This window comes from Chiloscyllium punctatum, chromosome 40 (genome assembly GCF_047496795.1).
Source record: "Chiloscyllium punctatum isolate Juve2018m chromosome 40, sChiPun1.3, whole genome shotgun sequence".
Classification (NCBI taxonomy): Eukaryota; Metazoa; Chordata; class Chondrichthyes; order Orectolobiformes; family Hemiscylliidae; genus Chiloscyllium; species Chiloscyllium punctatum.
The window spans coordinates 42,432,238-42,450,647 of NC_092778.1; the positions used below are offsets into that span (position 1 = coordinate 42,432,238).

At 39.5% G+C, this 18,410-nt stretch overlaps 1 protein-coding gene across 1 annotated transcript in view; it reads right to left on the reverse strand.

The window, feature by feature from the left end:
* Window positions 1–223: 223 nt before the first annotated feature.
* Window positions 224–18,410, reverse strand: part of nlrc3 (NLR family, CARD domain containing 3) — a 52,242-nt gene continuing 34,055 nt past the window's right edge. Inside the window, exons 11-19 of the mRNA XM_072559651.1 lie at window positions 18,140–18,223; window positions 17,639–17,722; window positions 15,858–15,941; window positions 13,587–13,670; window positions 13,148–13,231; window positions 9,752–9,835; window positions 4,564–4,647; window positions 2,314–2,397; window positions 224–1,866 (exon numbers count right to left, since the gene is read on the reverse strand). Coding sequence (XP_072415752.1) covers window positions 1,776–1,866; window positions 2,314–2,397; window positions 4,564–4,647; window positions 9,752–9,835; window positions 13,148–13,231; window positions 13,587–13,670; window positions 15,858–15,941; window positions 17,639–17,722; window positions 18,140–18,223 — 763 coding nt within the window. The 3' untranslated portion in view covers window positions 224–1,775. The remainder of the gene's footprint in view (window positions 1,867–2,313; window positions 2,398–4,563; window positions 4,648–9,751; window positions 9,836–13,147; window positions 13,232–13,586; window positions 13,671–15,857; window positions 15,942–17,638; window positions 17,723–18,139; window positions 18,224–18,410) is intronic.

The window sequence follows — 18,410 nt, forward strand, 5'->3', positions numbered from 1 at the left end:
GGGACAGAAACACAGTTTTAGCTTTGGAGTCTCAGCAGCTTGAGCTGAGAGGCAGAAACTGAAGATCATTGTCAGCTCACCACCCTCACACCCAAATATTTCAATGCTCAATTTGTTTTATTGATGCAATTATGAAAAAAAGATAAATAAAACTTTATACTGTAAAATATTTGTATTGTAAATAACATATATACATAAAGAACTATTATTTACTCAATCCTCCTACTTACTCACTACTACTCCACACAGCCTCATCAAACAATAACTGGTCGTGCTGAGTTTTACAGAAAGTTGCAATAATTAATGGAAGGAGGTGGAAGCCAAATCACAAACTCACTTCTTATAGACCAGAGGATTATAGACAAGTGTCTGCAACACTCAAACTTGTGCGTCTTGTCCATGAGGAGTAAGAGAACATATCTGTTTACAATGGAGTCACAGAATGGTCATAAGAGAAAGGCTATTCAGACTCTCATGTCCTTGCTGGTTCTCTGCAAGAGCAATTCCCTCATCTCTTGTCCTTCTTTCTGGCATTGCTATCCCTCCAGATAATGATCTCATTCCTCTTTGAAAGTCACACTAAATCTGTCTCTACCACACTATTAGCCAGTGAATTCTGATCCTAACGCCATGTAAAAAAAACTTTTCCTTGTTATTTTTCTTGCCATCAATTTAAATTTGTATCCTCTGGTTCTTGATTTTTCTACAAATATGATCAGCTTCTTCTGTCGTGTCTAGACTCCTGATGAGTTTGCATGCCTCAATACCAAATCTCTTTACAATCTTCTCAAAAGGAGAACAGCCTCAGTTTCTGCACCCTCTCTAATGTTGTCAAATCCTTCCTTAAAGTATGGTGCTCAGGATTGGATACGATACTTCAGTTAGGGCTGAATCAGTGTTTCACAGAGGTTTTTCATTTCTTCTTTTTTAATTTTAACCTATGTCCCTATCTATAAAGCCAAGAATCTTGATGCTTCATTAATAATGTTCTTACCCTGCTCTGCCACTTTGAATAATGTGCACATTAAACCCCTAGTTCCCACTGTTCCTCCATGCCCCCCACCTTTAAAATGGAACCCTTTTAGATTGTTTTCCCTGTTTTTCCTATATAAATTAATCCAGGAAAAATCCAAATCATCATATGGTCTAACTTGTCTTAAACACTACTGCTGATCATGTGAAATAGTTCTTGTGATTTACTTATGAATGATAATTAGCCACAATGCTGCTGTTTGGTCTATGGAAACCCTACTGGGTTTTTGGTGTTAAAATACTGTTCCTGTGCTTTTGATGCCATGGGGCTACAGACGGCAGCAGTATCAGTCATACAGTGCCCAGTGACATGTGTGGACAGTCCAATAAGTTAAATTATTCAGACAGGTGAAAATAGAAAACAATATGTTATAGTCTGCATTAGGGACAGTGCTAGGTTAATCTTTTCACTGATTGAATTTGAAGTAATTATTTCATGTGTAATCGCTTAATAATGTTATCCACTCCCATAAATGGAAATATCCTTATATTCAACAGTATCTTGTGTATCTTTTTTGTGTGTGGGGGAGGGGAGCTGGACACCACCTTCTGCATATGTCTGCTAGAAAGCGTAAAGATTGGGGATCACCACACCGTTCACACCTATCAGAGACATTATGGTCTGTCCAGTGATCAGCTCAAAGTGTACAAAGCATTTGAGTACAAAGGAATGTGTTATGGGAGGAAGGAGGTATTCTGAGCCGGTCAATACTGCTTGGATTCCAACATGGCCTCTTCTTATTTCATATTTCAACAACACAGTGCGGAGATTTGCTTCTTATTTCAGCAGCAATGACCTTTGCCCCTGATTCTCCAATCCTGTTGCCCTGGAGACTGTAAAAGAAAAAGAACCAGTGGAATGAAATGTCACAGTGTTGTGTTCTTTAACGTTTGGGGTGCATCTAGAAGGGAGAGGAAAATCTAATTTGTAACAGAACATATGTTGTGACAGTTAGCAAGACACTGATAAAGCAAATCATCACCATCACATATCCAAGGTCAGAATTGTTAGCCTTGATGCTGAGGAAGTAGAAGGCCTGAGACATTCTTAATGATTTAAATAATGATGCCACTGTCATGTTAGCCCTGTGCTTGTGAGACTCTGATGCGGAGTCAGCTGTCAATGGCATCAAATATTAACCACTTCTCACAGGTAACTGTGTTACCAATCAGTCACCTCTGTGGATAACTTTACTCTGACTATTTTGGGAACCTTCAAGAGGGGCAGAGAGACAAAGCAAATTTAAAATAGATCAGAAGATGAGCAAAGATGACACTCACTTGATGTGGCTGAGGCTGCGGTTGTATTTCAAAGCAATTGCAATGCACATTGCTCCATCAAGTCCCAAAAAATTTTCTTGAAGGCTGCAAACCAAAAAAATGCAGAAACTGTATTATTTATTCAAGTAAATACATAAAGGAAGCATTCTAACAGTAAGTGAATGTCAAAGCCATATTGTATAACTCATCTCAGAGCCAAACCAAAATTGCAATTAAGACTAACACTTCTGGGTTTGCTCTATTTGCAAGTGACTCAAGATCCTGAGTCAAGGCTAAACGTCACTTTCACAGATTATTTTCATTGCTCATCAAAATTTGCGCAATTCCTTAGTCTCTGACGAAACATGTCAAAAAGCGAATTCTGGCAACATATAGAAGGCAATCAGTAGCTACCCTCTGAACTTAAAACATGAGCCTTTCTTGTTCCTTGCTGATCCACTTTGAATAGTTTCAACATTTCACATTTTTATATATTGAGTGCTCAATGCACAAGGACAAACCTGGGCCAACAACCACAGGATATGAATTCAAGTTCCAACATTAATTGTGATACTGAATTCAAGATATCTGATCACCTGTGAATTGATATCAGTAAAAGTGACCACAAAACTGTCTGATTTCCCTGAAGGTCCACTGGTTCCTTAACGCTCTTCAGGGCAATCTCCTATTCTAATTCCTCTGGGTGATATTAGAATTATTGTTACATGTGAAAAATATACAAAGTCACCATTTTGGGTGCCAGTTTAAGTAGAAAGGTACCTAGGTACAAAATCTTAGAAATAAGTTAGAAAAATAAAGAAATAGTTCAGCATTACAGGCCCCGACTGCGCCAGGACTTGCCTCCAGACTGCTCCAACAATAGTTGGTTAATTCTCAACTGCCTTCAAGTTTACTAACGTTGAACGATAAACATTCCCAGAAACACCTGATAGTTAATAAACTAGTGCTCTAATGTATTAAACTGACTTTCAGGATACAGGTAGTTCTCCTATAACAGGGTAGTTGCATTCCTGTGCGTTGTCGTCTTATAGAAAATCGTGCAATAGAAGTTATGAGGCCTATGAGAAAAACAGGGTTAGGGTTTGCAGTTTAGCGAACTTGTCCATTTCTGCTAAGTTACAGAAATGCCACGTTGTTCCAAGCGAAATTTCCAATGTATTGTTCTATTCCTGGCTCCTTGAGAAGTGGAGTTTGTCCAGAACCGGGCTATCTGCTAGTAAATTTCGTGAAACTTAATTTTTTTTTTGGCCGTGTAAAATCTCTATTTTTAAGGTGGTAGCTAAAGAGCTGGGATGCTCTGAACGGCTGGAGGTTTCGATGGGTCTTGGGTTTCAGAGAGAATGAGGGGACGAGACTCTAAGATCCTCACCCCTCCTTTCAAACTGAGACTGGGTGAACTTAGATCGAGCATAACGTGGGATGGCCAGCGATAAGGGTCATCGATGGTAAGTCTTTAGTTTCATACCTCCCCACCTCCACCCACCCTTACACACACACATACACCCTCTCTTGTTTTGTTGCCGTGTGTTGAAGCTTGAGATAGCCAGCAACTGAGCCTTTGCTGAAGAAAAGGTCCTGCTTACTCTCCAACTCTCGCTGGATACTGCTGTCTCTCTCTCTCCCCCCCTCTCTCCCCGCTTCTTGACCTCCAACTCCATGCATGATGCCAGTAAGCATTCCAAAAGTATTCCAATGTTCGCTTCCCCTACCTTAGCTGCAGATAGAATCAAAACACACACACACACACACACACACACACAGAATGGCAAACCTGTTGTAATAGATGCGCTAGCAGAATAAATCACAGCTGGCTGGTAATACAGAAGATGGAATCGCTTATCAGCGAACGGGAGTTTAATTTTTAAAAAAACCCCGCAACTCATAAATCTCGTTACAGCCAAATCACATTTACAAAACGCATGTTAAGTAGAACTACCTGTATCTAGACACCATTCACAGCAGAGGGTTTAGATACACAAATCGCACCCCAAACATTCAGCTAATTCCTATTTGGTGGAATCTTGCTATGTTTGCCAATATGATATGTATCTCTCCCCTTTTAATACAAGTCATTATGTGTGGAACAGATAAGTCATAGCCCAGTATTGTCACAGCAAATGTTCACACTGCAGATACTACCTCTTCCCCACCATGTTTTCCTGTAGATTGAAATAGATGACAGTTCCATTCGATTCAAGTACTTTTTCCAAGGGTATAGGTTAAAGTGTGAATCATGAATTATATACATACTTGAGAGTCTGGAGACTGTTGTTGACTTTTAAACCATTAGCGATTGCCTTTGCCCCAGCCACACCCACCATGTTTCCTCGGAGGCTGAAAGAAATTAGAAAAAATACTATGGTCAGAGGGCCTGGGTATTGTCAAAGTGTGCACACGCTCTCTTAATACACTGACAATGTAATGAAACACTAACAGAACTCTAGGATAAACTTGGGTAATCTGATCTATATCCTTCCATACTCTCAACAACCATCCCCTAACTGTCCCACAATCCATTTTCTACCACTCTGTTGCAGGTGCTGTGGAGTCAATCACTACTAGCAAGTGGTTGGGGGTAGAGTGCTGCACCCAATCCTCATTGCTACCTTTTAATTAAGAAATGAACAGTAATAGTTTAGATAGACCCTACTGGGCAACATAAAACATCAAGATGCCAATGGAAACAATCCTCAATTCCACTATTTAATAAAAAAATTATATCGAATTATATAGCCCCTGGTGGAGGGACAATCCTTTCTAAGTATTTTCTAATCAACTGTTCAAACATGTTATGGCACACTTCTGGAGCAGGGACCTGAATCTGGGTCTTTCAGCTCAGAGGTGGGACACTACCAATGCATCACAAAAGCCCTACTTAAGAAATTAGGGTAGTAGGGTTAGTTATGTATATTTTTGTTTAAAACAACCTGTTCATCAGACATGTTATAACACACATTTGAAGCAGAAGGGTCTTGAACTCTGGCCCAGAGGTTGGGATACTATCATTGAACCATAAGAGTCCTTGGAGTAGGGGGCAGTGTATGTTCTTAACAGTCATCCATCAATCTGTCTGAGTTCAGAGATCAGTTTGTCAGGATCCTTTACCCGTCCAAACACCAACCCCCTCACTGGGCAAAAAACCTAGCTATTATTAATATTTAAATTGATTTTCTAATCATCGCGTTCAGAGATGTTATTACATCTCCTCTAGAGCAGTGTGACTTGAACCCAGGTCTCCAGGCCCCAGAGGTAGGGACACTACTACTGTGCCACAAGACCCCATCGGAGCAGTAGGTAGTTATTTTCCAAACAACCAGTTCAGAGATGCTATGACACACTCTGGAACAGGTAGGACTAGAATATTGGCTCAAAGGCCCTATTTGGTTAACATCAAACTTCAATTAATTCTTAAGATTTAGTTTATCGAGTAGTAGAAGCTATATTGGCCTGTTAGATACAAAACTAAGGCTAAGACTATCAAGAGACAATTATGACATATTTATCTCCATCAGAATTTCAAGCTGCATTCACTGCCCCTCTCCATGAGAACACGTTCATAAGGGGTGGAGCTTAATACAGTCTCCAACATTAACTGTTTAAGAACATGACCATCTATAACATCTCCCCTCAATAATTTTTTGCCAATAGGAAAGATTTGTACATTTGGGCATATAACTACATTTACATTTATCAAGACCCCATTTCTCCAGGTCTCTTGACTTCACAAATTCATGATGTCCAAAGTTATCACAATTCTTCCAGAACACATTCTCTTCAAACTTGGAAGATAGGTAGCTCTTGAGGAATGTTGACTTTGAACCGGATCTTTACCTTGATTGGTTCATAATAATTTCTCAATTGAAGGATCTTTTATCTGTTTTATTACACAAAGTTACTCATGTATTGCTCCATCACACAATCTGGGGGACCTTTAATCTTATTAATTTTAAATAAGATTGCTGCTTGGTGGAAGCAATTACTTTATTGTTTACAGTATCTTGGATTCTGGAACTAGTTAATTTCTCCTTAATCATGTCGTGAACCTGCAGATACTGGTCTGGCTTCCATGATGTGTTATGTAGCTCACCTTCATTTTGTGCAAACAAATCTTCATTCTCAGTCTGCTGATGTACCCATATTGAAGTATATAAGCGTTTTACTTTGACTTGTCAAAAAAGTTCCATGTCTTTGTTCACCCTTTGAAGATGTGCTCCTGGTGAACTAGATACCTTCATGTGCTCAGTCTTGCTACTGTTGTTTACATAGTACTATCTTTGTCACTTACACAGATCATTCTTCTTTGGAAGAGGAAGGATTGAAACATTGCTCTTGAACTTGTGTCATCTCATCATCTAACATCAAAATTAAATCTGATGTATCAATTTGTTCGCTATACTGTTTTGCTATCTGAACAACTTCAGTTAAAGACTTGCCAATAAGTTTATGTAAATTGTATACTGAATCTTGTTTTCGGGATTTGCTTCCTCTGGTAAACTTTGTTAATTCTTATCTTCTGATATTTTTTCAGTGATGAAAGGTCTGTTTTACAATCTGACAATCCTGTGTGATCACAGATTTCACAATAAATTATGAGATCTTCAACTTCTCTTGAGATCTCTAGCCACAGACCACTGCCTGAGCTTTGGCTGTACAACTGGCAATGCCAAAGTATCCCAGTGTATTTTATCCAAGACATCTTCCTGAAAGGAAACTGGAATTATCAGTCTTTGGTCATACAGTAGTAATTCACCTATTTCAAAATGTTCAGTCATCAATGTCTGCTGTCAGCCAATTCATAAGACTTTTGGTCTGGCCATCCTTTAATGCAATACCTGCAAATGGTAGCACAATCTTGATTGTTCTTTTGTTCTTGTTGAATTGCATGAGTCTTTTTTTTGACTTTCTGGTCACTGGTTCTTCTTGACCATACAAAACATTTCCTTATGCCATCAAAGGTAATTTTGTGGATTCTCTCTTCTTTTTGGGTTCTGTCATGAGTCTTGGAAGCACAAGGAGATCCTCTACCCATTGAACTTTGTTTGTTCCACAGAAGCTGTAACTTTTGTTTCTTTCGGCATGGTATTTGATCTGATAGAGAATTGACACTCAGCCTTCAATCAAGCTTAAATTAACGAGATGTTATCAACACAGACAGGTTATGTCAAACTGAGTCAGATGAATCACTGATATTCCTTTAGAATGTTTTGGATATCTTTTCTAATGAAGATTGTTCCATCTTATTAATACCTTTGCATAAGTAAGCATTTGACATTTTACTGCTCTAGAAGTTGTGTTCTACTTTTGTACATCTTCTGGAAGTGACCTATAGTTTTATAGATGTTGCATTCGTTTGTCTTGGTTGGGTACTGCTTGTGCCTGTGAAACTGCTTTGTACCACAGAGCTAACACGGACTCTTTTTCTTTTATATTTGACCATGCCTAAAGACATGAGCCTTTAGAGTGTATATAATTATAATGCATCTTATAAAGTGGATGGATGTTCTTCTGTGATAAGGTTGTCATTCTCTCAGAACTTGTCTGAGAATCTCCCGATTTCTGCTTCCAAAGTCAACCCTTCTTTGGACTTTAATACATTTGACAAAGACTTATCAATAATTACAACAATTCTCTCTTCTGCATTATGATTTCAAAGCTCTATAGTCACAGCTTTCCATTAATCTAGTTTAGGGAGATTATTAATTATATTATTTACAGATTCTCATGAATGCTAAACTATTCTGTTAAACCTTGCTCTTCTAAAATTCTGTTCATTCTCAGATTAAAGTTAGTGTAAAAAAAATTGAAGAACTGCAGAATTTTCTGTGCCCTGTTTTATATTTTTGTCATTTATAGCATCAACATCTATTGAATACAATGCTGTTATTTATCCTTATGCTTGAGATTTAGTATTAAATGTTGAAACAATTCTATATTTTAAGAATTGTTTTCTCTGAGTTGTTGATCTTGTGTTTTATTTGGCCTCCCTCTCATACTGAATCTCTGTGCAATATTATTATTGCTGACCACATCTTCTTAATGTGATTATTTATTCTCCTTTCTTTACAGCGATTTTAAGTTCTGCAGTATCTAAATTTTGTTGCACTAAAGTCTTCAAACCTTTTAATTTTTCAATAAACCAAAGTGGTTTTATCCTTTTTTCCTTAGAAGATTTTTTACATCTGTAAGCAGCAATGCTGTTTTTATTTTCTTCATTTTACAATCTTCTAAACTGTACAATAAAGCAATGTTCTCAGAAGGTAGTAAATCTGTGGAATTCTTTACTATAAAGGGCTGTTGAGACTGAGTCATTAAGTATATTCAAGGCTGAGACAGACAAGTTTTATTCAGTAAGGGAATCAAGGGTTATAGTGAAAAGACAGGAAAGTGTGTTGAGGGGTATTGGATCAGCCATGACATCTTCAAAAGGTGGAGCAAAATGGATGGGTTGAATGGCCTACTTCTGGTCCGACATCTCATGGTCTTAAAGTGGTAAAGTATTTAAGAAGTTATAAATTCACTTGTCATCTGAACATTTCTTCTTGTAGGACCAGTAGTTGTTTTCCATCATTGTTACCTTGTGGTATTTAAGTAATGATGCCTACCACTGATTACAATATTGTATCTGCTGCTGAACGAACCACTGCCATAATTTAGTTGAGGTAGAATGCTGCCGCCAGTCCTCCTTTCTACATTGGATCTAGGGGCCTATTTGGTTAATACTGATAGATTACCTACTAATGACTCTTAACAAGAAGGGACACTTGTCTTTGCAAAAATGTTAGACATAAGAAGTAGGACTATCAGGAGATAATTATGAGAAATCTGTCTACACTGCGATTTTGAGTTAGAACCCTGTTTTTGGCAACCAAGATTGTATGACGTCATCAGATTACATAGAGTTTAATGCATCCACTAACATTAACCCTTTTGGAATCATTACCTTATGCAAAACCAATTTCTCTCCAAATTCCCTGAATCCTACTTACCGCTTTCTCTATATTACCACATTATCCAGGAACACAATTATCTCATTTTCCCAAATATTATACTGGATTCAGTAGGAATTTATTCCATAACTATTTGCATACCATCTCCACACTAATAACTTCCTTTCCTAAACTTATTAGCATCCTCAAGTATTTGAACTCTTCAGTACCTGACAATTATCCTTGATCAGTCTAAATATAGTCTCCAATCTTTGAGTGGAATACTTATAAATTTCTAAAGAAAATAAGGCAATCTTCTGAATCTTCTATCATGAATTGAATTCCTGATCCTCAAATGTCCTGGAAGCAATTAGCTTCTTCTTATAATCCAGTGCTCAAAACTGGAATCAGTGCCCAAATCACTTTTTAAACAATCCGTCCACAGCTTATAGAAAATATCCCCTCTGTATAAGTGAATGCCAACATTCATTAGTATCTTTAGTCATACTCACTCCAGAGTCATCAAGCTGTTATTCACCAGCAAAGCATCAGCCAAGGCCTTTGCACCTCTCACACTCACTGACGTCCCCTGTAGGCTGGAGCAAAAGAGAATAATTAACTACATCGTAGGCTCAAGTTTATCTGAATACACAATACGATCGCAGGACACAATGCATCAATGGCTGGAAACACTCTTCCCACATGCAGTATCAGGTTCAGGAAGTAGTTCTGATTTCATAGGGATTGGATGTCACCTCAAGCTTAACTTTACAGCAATCATGGAAACCAAACACACCATTCCTTCCCAGATTCAAATTCATTATAACATTTACCATTTTAACTGAACCTGTCTGTACATTACAAGAAACTAAACTTCACGTCATCTTACCGAACACACAGCCCACTAAACAGTCCATATTCAACAAATAGCATCCTATACAAAAACAAATTCTTCCAGAATAATGTGTAAGTAAATGATGATGCTTAGCGCTTCCATGATCAGTAATAGTGATTAAATATACACTGTATTATTGAATTGATCGATTTCTTTGTTCAACTGATGGCAGAATTGTAATTAAAGATGGGATATTTGGGTAAATTCAGTGCTCCCAGCAAACATAGAACAGAGAACAATACAGTGCAGTACAGGCCCTCGATGTTGCACCAAACTGTGAAACCGATCTGAAGCCCATCTAATTTACACTATTCCATTATCATCCATATATTTACCCAATGACTATTTAAATGCCTTTAAAGTTGGCAAGTCTACTACTATTGCAGGCAGGGCATTCCACACCCTTATTACTCTGAGTAAAGAACCTACCTCTATCATCTGACAATTGTTGAATCTGTACTGTCCTATATCTATCACCCCTCAGTTTAAAGCTATGTCCCCTCGTGCTAGCCATCAACATCCAAGGAAAAAGGCTCTCACTGTCCACACTGTCCAATCCTCTGATCATCTTATATGTCTCTATTATATCACCTCTCAATCTTCTTCTCTCTAATGAAAACAGCCTCAAGTCCCTCAGCCTTTCCTCATTAGACCTTCCCTCCATACCAGGAAACATCCTGGTAAATCTCCTCTGTACCCTTTCCGAAGCTTCCATGTCCTTCCTCTAATGCGGTGACTAGAACTATACACAATATTCCAAGTGCGGCCACACCAGAGTTTTGTACACCTGCAACATGACCTCATGGCTCTGAAACTCAGTCCCTCTACCAATAAAAGCTAACACACTGTACGACTTCTTATCAACCCTGTCAACCTGGATGACAACTGTCAGGGATCTATGCACATGTACACCAAGATATCTCTACTCATCCACACTAGCAAGAATCTTACCATTGGCCCAGTACTCTGTGTTCCTGTTACTCTTTCCAAAGTGAATCACCTCACACTTTTCCACATGAAACTCCATTTGCCACTTCTCAGCCCAGCACTGCAGCTTATATATGTCCCTCTGTAACCTGCAACATCCTTCCACACTGTCTACAACTCCATCAACTTTAGTGTCATCTGCAAATTTACTAACCTATCCTTCTACGCCCTCAACCAGGTCATTTATAAATATGAAAAGCAGCTGTGGCCCCAAAACAGATCCTTGTGGTACACCACTATGTAACTGAATTCCAGGATGAATATTTCCCATTAACCACCACCCTCTGTCTTCTTTCAGCTAGCCAATTTCTGATCCAAACCACTAAATCACCCTAAAACATGCCTCCGTGTTTTCAGCAGTAGCCTTCTGTGGGGAACCTTATCAAACGCTTTACTGAAATCTGTATATACTACATGAACTGCTTCACCTTCATCCACTTGTTTGGTCACCTTCTCAAAGAACTCAATAAGGTTTGTGAGGCACGACCTACCCTTCACAAAACCATGTTGATTATCCCTAATCAAATTATTCCTATCTCTTATAATCCTTTCCAACAATTTACCCATAATCGAAGTAAGGCTCTTCCTAATCTATAATTACCAGGGTTGTCTTTACTCTCCTTCTTGAACAAGGGGACATTTGTTATCCTTCAGTCTTCTGGCAGTATTCCTGTAGACAACAGTGATCAAAGCCAATGGCTCTGTAATCTCCTTCCTGGCTTCCCAGAGAATCCTAGGATCAAGCCCATCTGGTCCAGGGGTATTATTTATTTTGACTTTCCAGAATTGCTAACACCTCTTCCTTATGAACCTCAATCCCATCTAGTCTAATAGCCTGTATCTCAGTATTCTCCTCAACAACATTGTCTTTTTCCTGTGTGAATACTGATGAAAAATATTCATTTCGCACCTCTCCTATCTCTTCAGACTCTACGCACAACTTGCAACTACTGTCCTTGACAGGCCCTAATCTTACTCTAGTCATTCTTTTATTCTTATGCCGTACTATGGTCAAAAGAGAGTGCAGATCAGTAGATCTTCACTAGTGTTGTAGTCTCATCTCCAAACAGACTCACTTACAACAGGACTCCCCTAGGAATTCTGAATTTACCTTGTACCATTTACCAAGAATAAGCACTATTCCGTGAGTTTGATCATGCTGGCTCTGTACTGGTTCTGAGGTTGCTCTCTGAATCCTATGCACATGAATCCTCTTCACTGTGATTTTCTAACTTAATTGGAGTTTTGATTTTAAATTGAACACGGAGTGTTGCTGAACAAAGAGACCTTGGAGTGCAGGTTCCTAGCTCCTTGAAAGTGGAGTTGCAGGTAGATAGGATAGTGAAGAAGGCGTTTGGTATGCTTTCCTTTATTGGTCAGAGTATTGAGTACAGGAGTTGGGAGGTCATGTTGCAGCTATACAGGACATTGATTAGGCCACTGTTGGATTATTGTGTGCAATTCTGGTCTCTTTCCTATCGGAAAGATGTTGTGAAACTTGAAAGGGTTCAGAAAAGATTTACAAGGATGTTGCCAGGGTTGGAGGATTTGAGCTATAGGGAGAGGCTGAACTGGCTGGGGCTGTTTTCCCTGGAGCGCAGAGGCTGAGGGGTGACCTTATAGAGGTTTACAAAATTATAAGGGGCATGGATAGGGTAAATAGGCAAAGTCTTTTCCCTGGGGTCGGGGAGTCCAGAACTAGAGAGCATAGGTTTAGGGTGAGAGGGGAAAGATATAAAAGAGACCCACGGGGCAACTTTTTCACGCAGAGGGTGGTATGTTTATGGAATGAGCTGCCAGAAGAATGGTGGAGGCTAACACAATTGCAACATTTAAGAGGCATTTGGATGGGTATATGAATAGGAAGGGTTTGGAGGGATATGGGCTAGGTGCTGGCAGGTGGGACTAGATTGGGTTGGGATATCTGGTCAGCATGGACGGAAGGGTCTGTTTCCATGCTGTACGTCTCTATGACTCAATGACATTATTTCCTGACAGCTGAAGTGAACAAGTAACAGCAACTTACTACAAAGAGGTCAGCACAGAGTTCTTTTTGAGTGCAGCTGAAAGAGCAATGATCCCTTCATCTCCAATGCTGTTTTCCTGAAGGCTAGAAATAAGACCAAACATTAATGTTGAGGACATCAGCAGGAATGCAAGTAGGTGGTAATTCTAGTCAGAGTGCTTCACTCACTCATCAACCTATCCTTACTGACCTGCAGTCTCACCTTGCACAAGAAGCCCAAGCAAGCATTAGAAAGATCAAGTGTAGAAGTGACTAAAGCACAGAAATGACTTTCAACAGGGTAGAGGCAGACATGGGCTGAAATGCAGCACATTGCATGGCTCAGCAGATCATTGATGATGGAGACCTAGAAATAGAGGTCGTGTGGGGTATGTATTTTAGGGTTCACCTGTGACTCTCTGGCTGCAGCTGGGAGCAAATAAGAGAGTCAGAGACTTACTCAAGGCTGGTGATGCTGTGATTGGACTGTAGTGCTTGAGCTAAAGCTTTTGCAGCTTCTGAACTGATGAAGTTCCACTGAAGACTGAAAGAGAACATGGACAGATTTTAAATAGTGAATATCCATCACCCTTCATGTATATATTCTGCAGCTATTTCACAAATGTACTTTAAATAGTGGTACAGAGTTCAGGACAGAACAATTTATCTTAATCTTATTATCTCTTTACCTTTACAACCATTACTGGGGAGGTAGAGCACCAAGTTTGGTTTGAGTAAATGTGACCTCTTATTCAAATCAATTTCAAGCCTAAAGTCAGTATTTTATATTTGCTTCTCAAGGTTGCTGGCAGGTGGGACTAGATTGGGTTGGGATATTAGATTAGATTAGATTAGATTACTTACAGTGTTTAAACAGGCCCTTCGGCCCAACAAGTCCACACTGCCCCGCCAAAGCACAACCCACCCATACCCCTACATTTACCCCTTACCTAACACTACGGGCAATTTAGCATGGCCAATTTACCTGACCTGCACATCTTTGGACTGTGGGAGGAAACCGGAGCACCCGGAGGAAACCCACGCCGACACGGGGAGAACGTGCAAACTCCACACAGTCAGTCGCCTGAAGTGGGAATTGAACCCAGGTCTCTGGTGCTGTGAGGCAGCAGTGCTAACCACCGTGCCACCGTGCCACCCACAAATATCTAGTCGGCATGGACAAGTTGGACCGAAGGGTCTATTTCCATGCTGTACATCTCTATGACTCTATGACTCTAAACTTAGCCACACAATTAGTGTGGCTGATGCTATGACCAGATCTTGCATTCAATTAAAGTTTTATTCATTGAACCCATAACACACGCCCTTCATTCACAGACTCCTAGAATCATACAATTCCTACAGTGCGGAAGGAGGCTGGTCGGCCCATTGAGTCCAAACTGATCCTTCTAGTAGCAACCCCTTTACCATTATTCTCTGTTATCCTGCATTTCACAAGACTAATACACCTTAACTACACATCCCTGCACACTTTGGCGAACTACCTAATCTGCATATCTTTGAACTGTGGGTGGAATCTGGAATGCCCAGAGGAAAATCACACAGACACAGGGAGAACATGCAAACTCCACAAAGACAACTGGCTGAGGGTGGAATCAAACCCAGGTCCCTGGTTCTGTGAGGCAGCCATGCCAACCACTGAAGCACTGTACTGCCCTATTCATGTCCACTCATTCCATTGTTAACACATTAATTCTGTTCTTAACGCATTCCCTTCACTGTCTCAATGTCATTAACACACGCTCCACATCAATACTCAAAATACATGGGAGTAACAGGTGTATTCACTCCTGGAATCCCCAAAACTCCTGGGAAAATTCACTGATGGGACTGACCAATCAGAGAAGGGTCTCCCCATAAATAGAACAAATGGTGAAGACAGCTGCTTGTCCAATCAAAGGGTTTTTCTCTCCTAATCTTCCTGCAGATAAGCTAACCAGTAAATCTATCAATAACAAATTCAGAAATAAAGATCCTGTGATTAGAGAAGCAGTGAAGAGCTAGTTAATTAAGCGCTGGCAATGTCAGAACTGTAGTTCGAAAGCTTGGGGTCATGAACCAGTGTGCTTTGTCAATACTAAGTTAAAAATCACAACACCAGGTTATAGTCCAACAGGTTTAAATGGAAGCACACTAGCTTTCGAAGCAACGCTCCTTCATCAGGTGATAATGAAGGAGTGTCGCTCTGAAAGCTAGTGTGCTTCCAATTAAACCCATTGGACTATAACCTGGTGTTGTGTGATTTTTAACTTTGTACACCCCAGTCCAACACCGGCATCTCCAAATCTTGTCAATACGAAGAAGTGTGGGAAGCTGCCTTTTGTGAAGGTGGCACTCTGTCTGCTTGTTAACAGGTTAAGAGGAAGGGCATATGGGAGCTGGAGAAAACAAGCAGTTCAAAATTAAGTAATTTCGTTCTACAAACACACAATACTTTAAACACATACTCACTCCACACACTTCCAGTTATTGAAAATTCAGTTTCATGCTAAATCTAAACACTATTATTTCACTATTATGTGTTTATTGTTCCCTTGTATACCTCGCTTCCTTAGTTGGACTTTGGTTTTAACACTGGACAGAAGTAAAGTTTCCCCTATGCATATACTTCAGTCACAAATTATGAGATTAGGACAGAGTGTGATACAGTGCAGATGGAAAGAATGAGACAGAAATATTACAAAAATAGAACGGTCTTCATTGTACTTACTGCAGAGATTTGAGAGTTTGATTCTCTCGGATAGCTGAAGCGATTGCTGCTGTTCCCTCATCATGTAACAAGTTTGCTGTTAAACTGAGAACAACAGACAGAGTAGTCAGCAGCCCTTACACTCGAAACACTATCTACATGAATGAATTCAGCAGGTGGAACAGTGCAATCTAGCAGTGAGGTGAACTAAAGGACATTCTCACAAAAGTGCTTTGATGCAAAATGTTCGCTTGAAGTTTTAGGACAATGGAAAAGCTCCTTGAAGCTGTGGCAGGAACTGAAATTTGGAACTCCAGCTCCTAACCAACACAATTTCACCAGAGTAGGACAATGGGGGTAAGTTAAAAATCACACATCCATGATCCATGGCAGCAGCTGCTAATACAAAACAACAGCTGTCACCAGTTTGTCTGATTTTGGTTAGCCAAGAGTGGGAAATACAACATAGTGGGAAACCAGTGCTACAATATTTGTAAACTTTGCAGTAAACCTCACGGCATTGCTTAGATATAGAAGATACTGTTTGGATATGATCCCAGGATACCTTTGGAAGAGAGGTAAGGTATCCTTTAGGATATTAAAAAGGTAGCCGTGAATATATGGAAAAGGTGCATAATCTAATTTAATCTGCCAGTGCAGCTGTAGGATGAAATGTTAAAGGGATCTATCAATCTAAACTGGTCAAAGTGAGCGCTCAAGTCTTTAGGGCATTTAAAACTCTTGCTATTTTTTTTTTTTAAAACTGTACTGTTCAAAAGCATTGCTTGCTATTTCACTTTGTCTATTGACATAAGGCTAGAATTTATCATTACAAAATTACTGCTCCATGATTGATTGTACAATCTTTCATTATCACAGTGGGGTATCTCTGATTATAGACTTTTTGAAGTGAGGCAATAAATTCCAATGCTTGTTTATATTAGAGATCAAGGCAAGTTAAATGTAGTGAATAGTTGTTAATCAGTATTTTAAAATGGCAGTGTTTGCTGACACCATAACTGCTTCCGAATATTCATTTGGAAATGTACATGCACACAATTCCAGACCTACTATGTCATTATGTTATGCACAGCATTCGCTGACACTGCAACTGCAGTAGCATGCTAACTCTACATCTTTGTGTCACGTGCAAAGTGCACAGCAGAAAAGACTTCCAGGATCAATCTAGGCGGGTTCAGAAAGTGGGGTGGACGAAGATGTGACATGGGGGAAAAAAAATCAGAGCACTGGGAGTTCTCCTCTCCCCCGCCGCCCCCCCCCACCACCGAGTCTAATTTGACCCTCCTCCACCCCGGGTCCATGCTCCAACAGAAACAGGCACACCATTGAACCACTTAAATAATCTCATTCACGAGCACATGTGCAAATATGTCCCAAGAGCATACTGTGCAAGCACCTTGGTGTCCGCAAACATGGAATTTTAAAATATTGAATTCAGCAACAGACACTTCAGAACTTTACTTTGTCTCTTTCTATCTGCTGAATATTTCCAACAGTTTCTGTTTTTTTATTTCAGATTTCCAGCATCCACAGTACTTTACTCTGTAAAAATTATCTATGATAGTCTTTGTAGGTGTTGCATCAGAGGGTGACTCTGCATATGAAGGATTCTGAAGGAATCATAATGCTTTAAGACACAAATTCGTAGTTCTTTCTAAGCAGAGAGGTACTTAGAAATAGTAGAATTAACGGGACCTCATTCTATTAACACATGGTAAAACCCTTAAAAATTGCTTAAGGCTCTTTGAAGTAAATAAGTTATTTTAATGTATTAGACTTACTCCAAGGACCTAAGCACCTTATTCACACGTAGTGCATTCGCAATTTCCATTGCACCATTAAGACCAATGGAATTTTCTCGAAGGCTAGAAATGGAAACACAATGTAATAAAATCGGAACTTATTCTGGTGGTCCTAAGCAGTTAATAAGATAGCTGTCGATTAACATAATGAAGAAGCAGCAAAACAGATAACATTAAAGCAATAGGAGCTATCTAAAAAGTGCAACTGGGGGGGTATCTACAAACAGAATGAAAAAATATCACCAATGAAGTGGAACCTGATTCCATAATCCTCTGTTGCCTAACCACATTCTTACTTAATCACCCTGTCATATTAGTATGCTAATGTTATGAATGTGAATTACAATTATATATCATTACATAAATATATATCTAATGTGTCACCCAAAGCCCAAATCCATTCACATCGAAACAATGAAAGTCTGGTGTCCAATATCTGGTCACCTCCAAGAGATCAAGGGTTGAAGTATGGTGTCTTACTTCAGGTTGATGAGGCCTTCATTCAGTTTGAGAGCTGCAGTAAGGGCAGTGGCACCATTGTTACTTATGGAATTACTCTGGAGGCTGCAGAAAAGAAAATTACATCAGTCATCGTGTGAAGAAAGAATTTTGAGTAATCAGCACCAGGCAGAAATCAGTTAACATATTTGTAGTTAATGTTCACAGTATGCAAAACTTCAATTGCATTCTCGTTCAGATAATAGATAGACAGAGTGCCTGTAGAAAAGACAAGAGAATCATCTTTTCTACA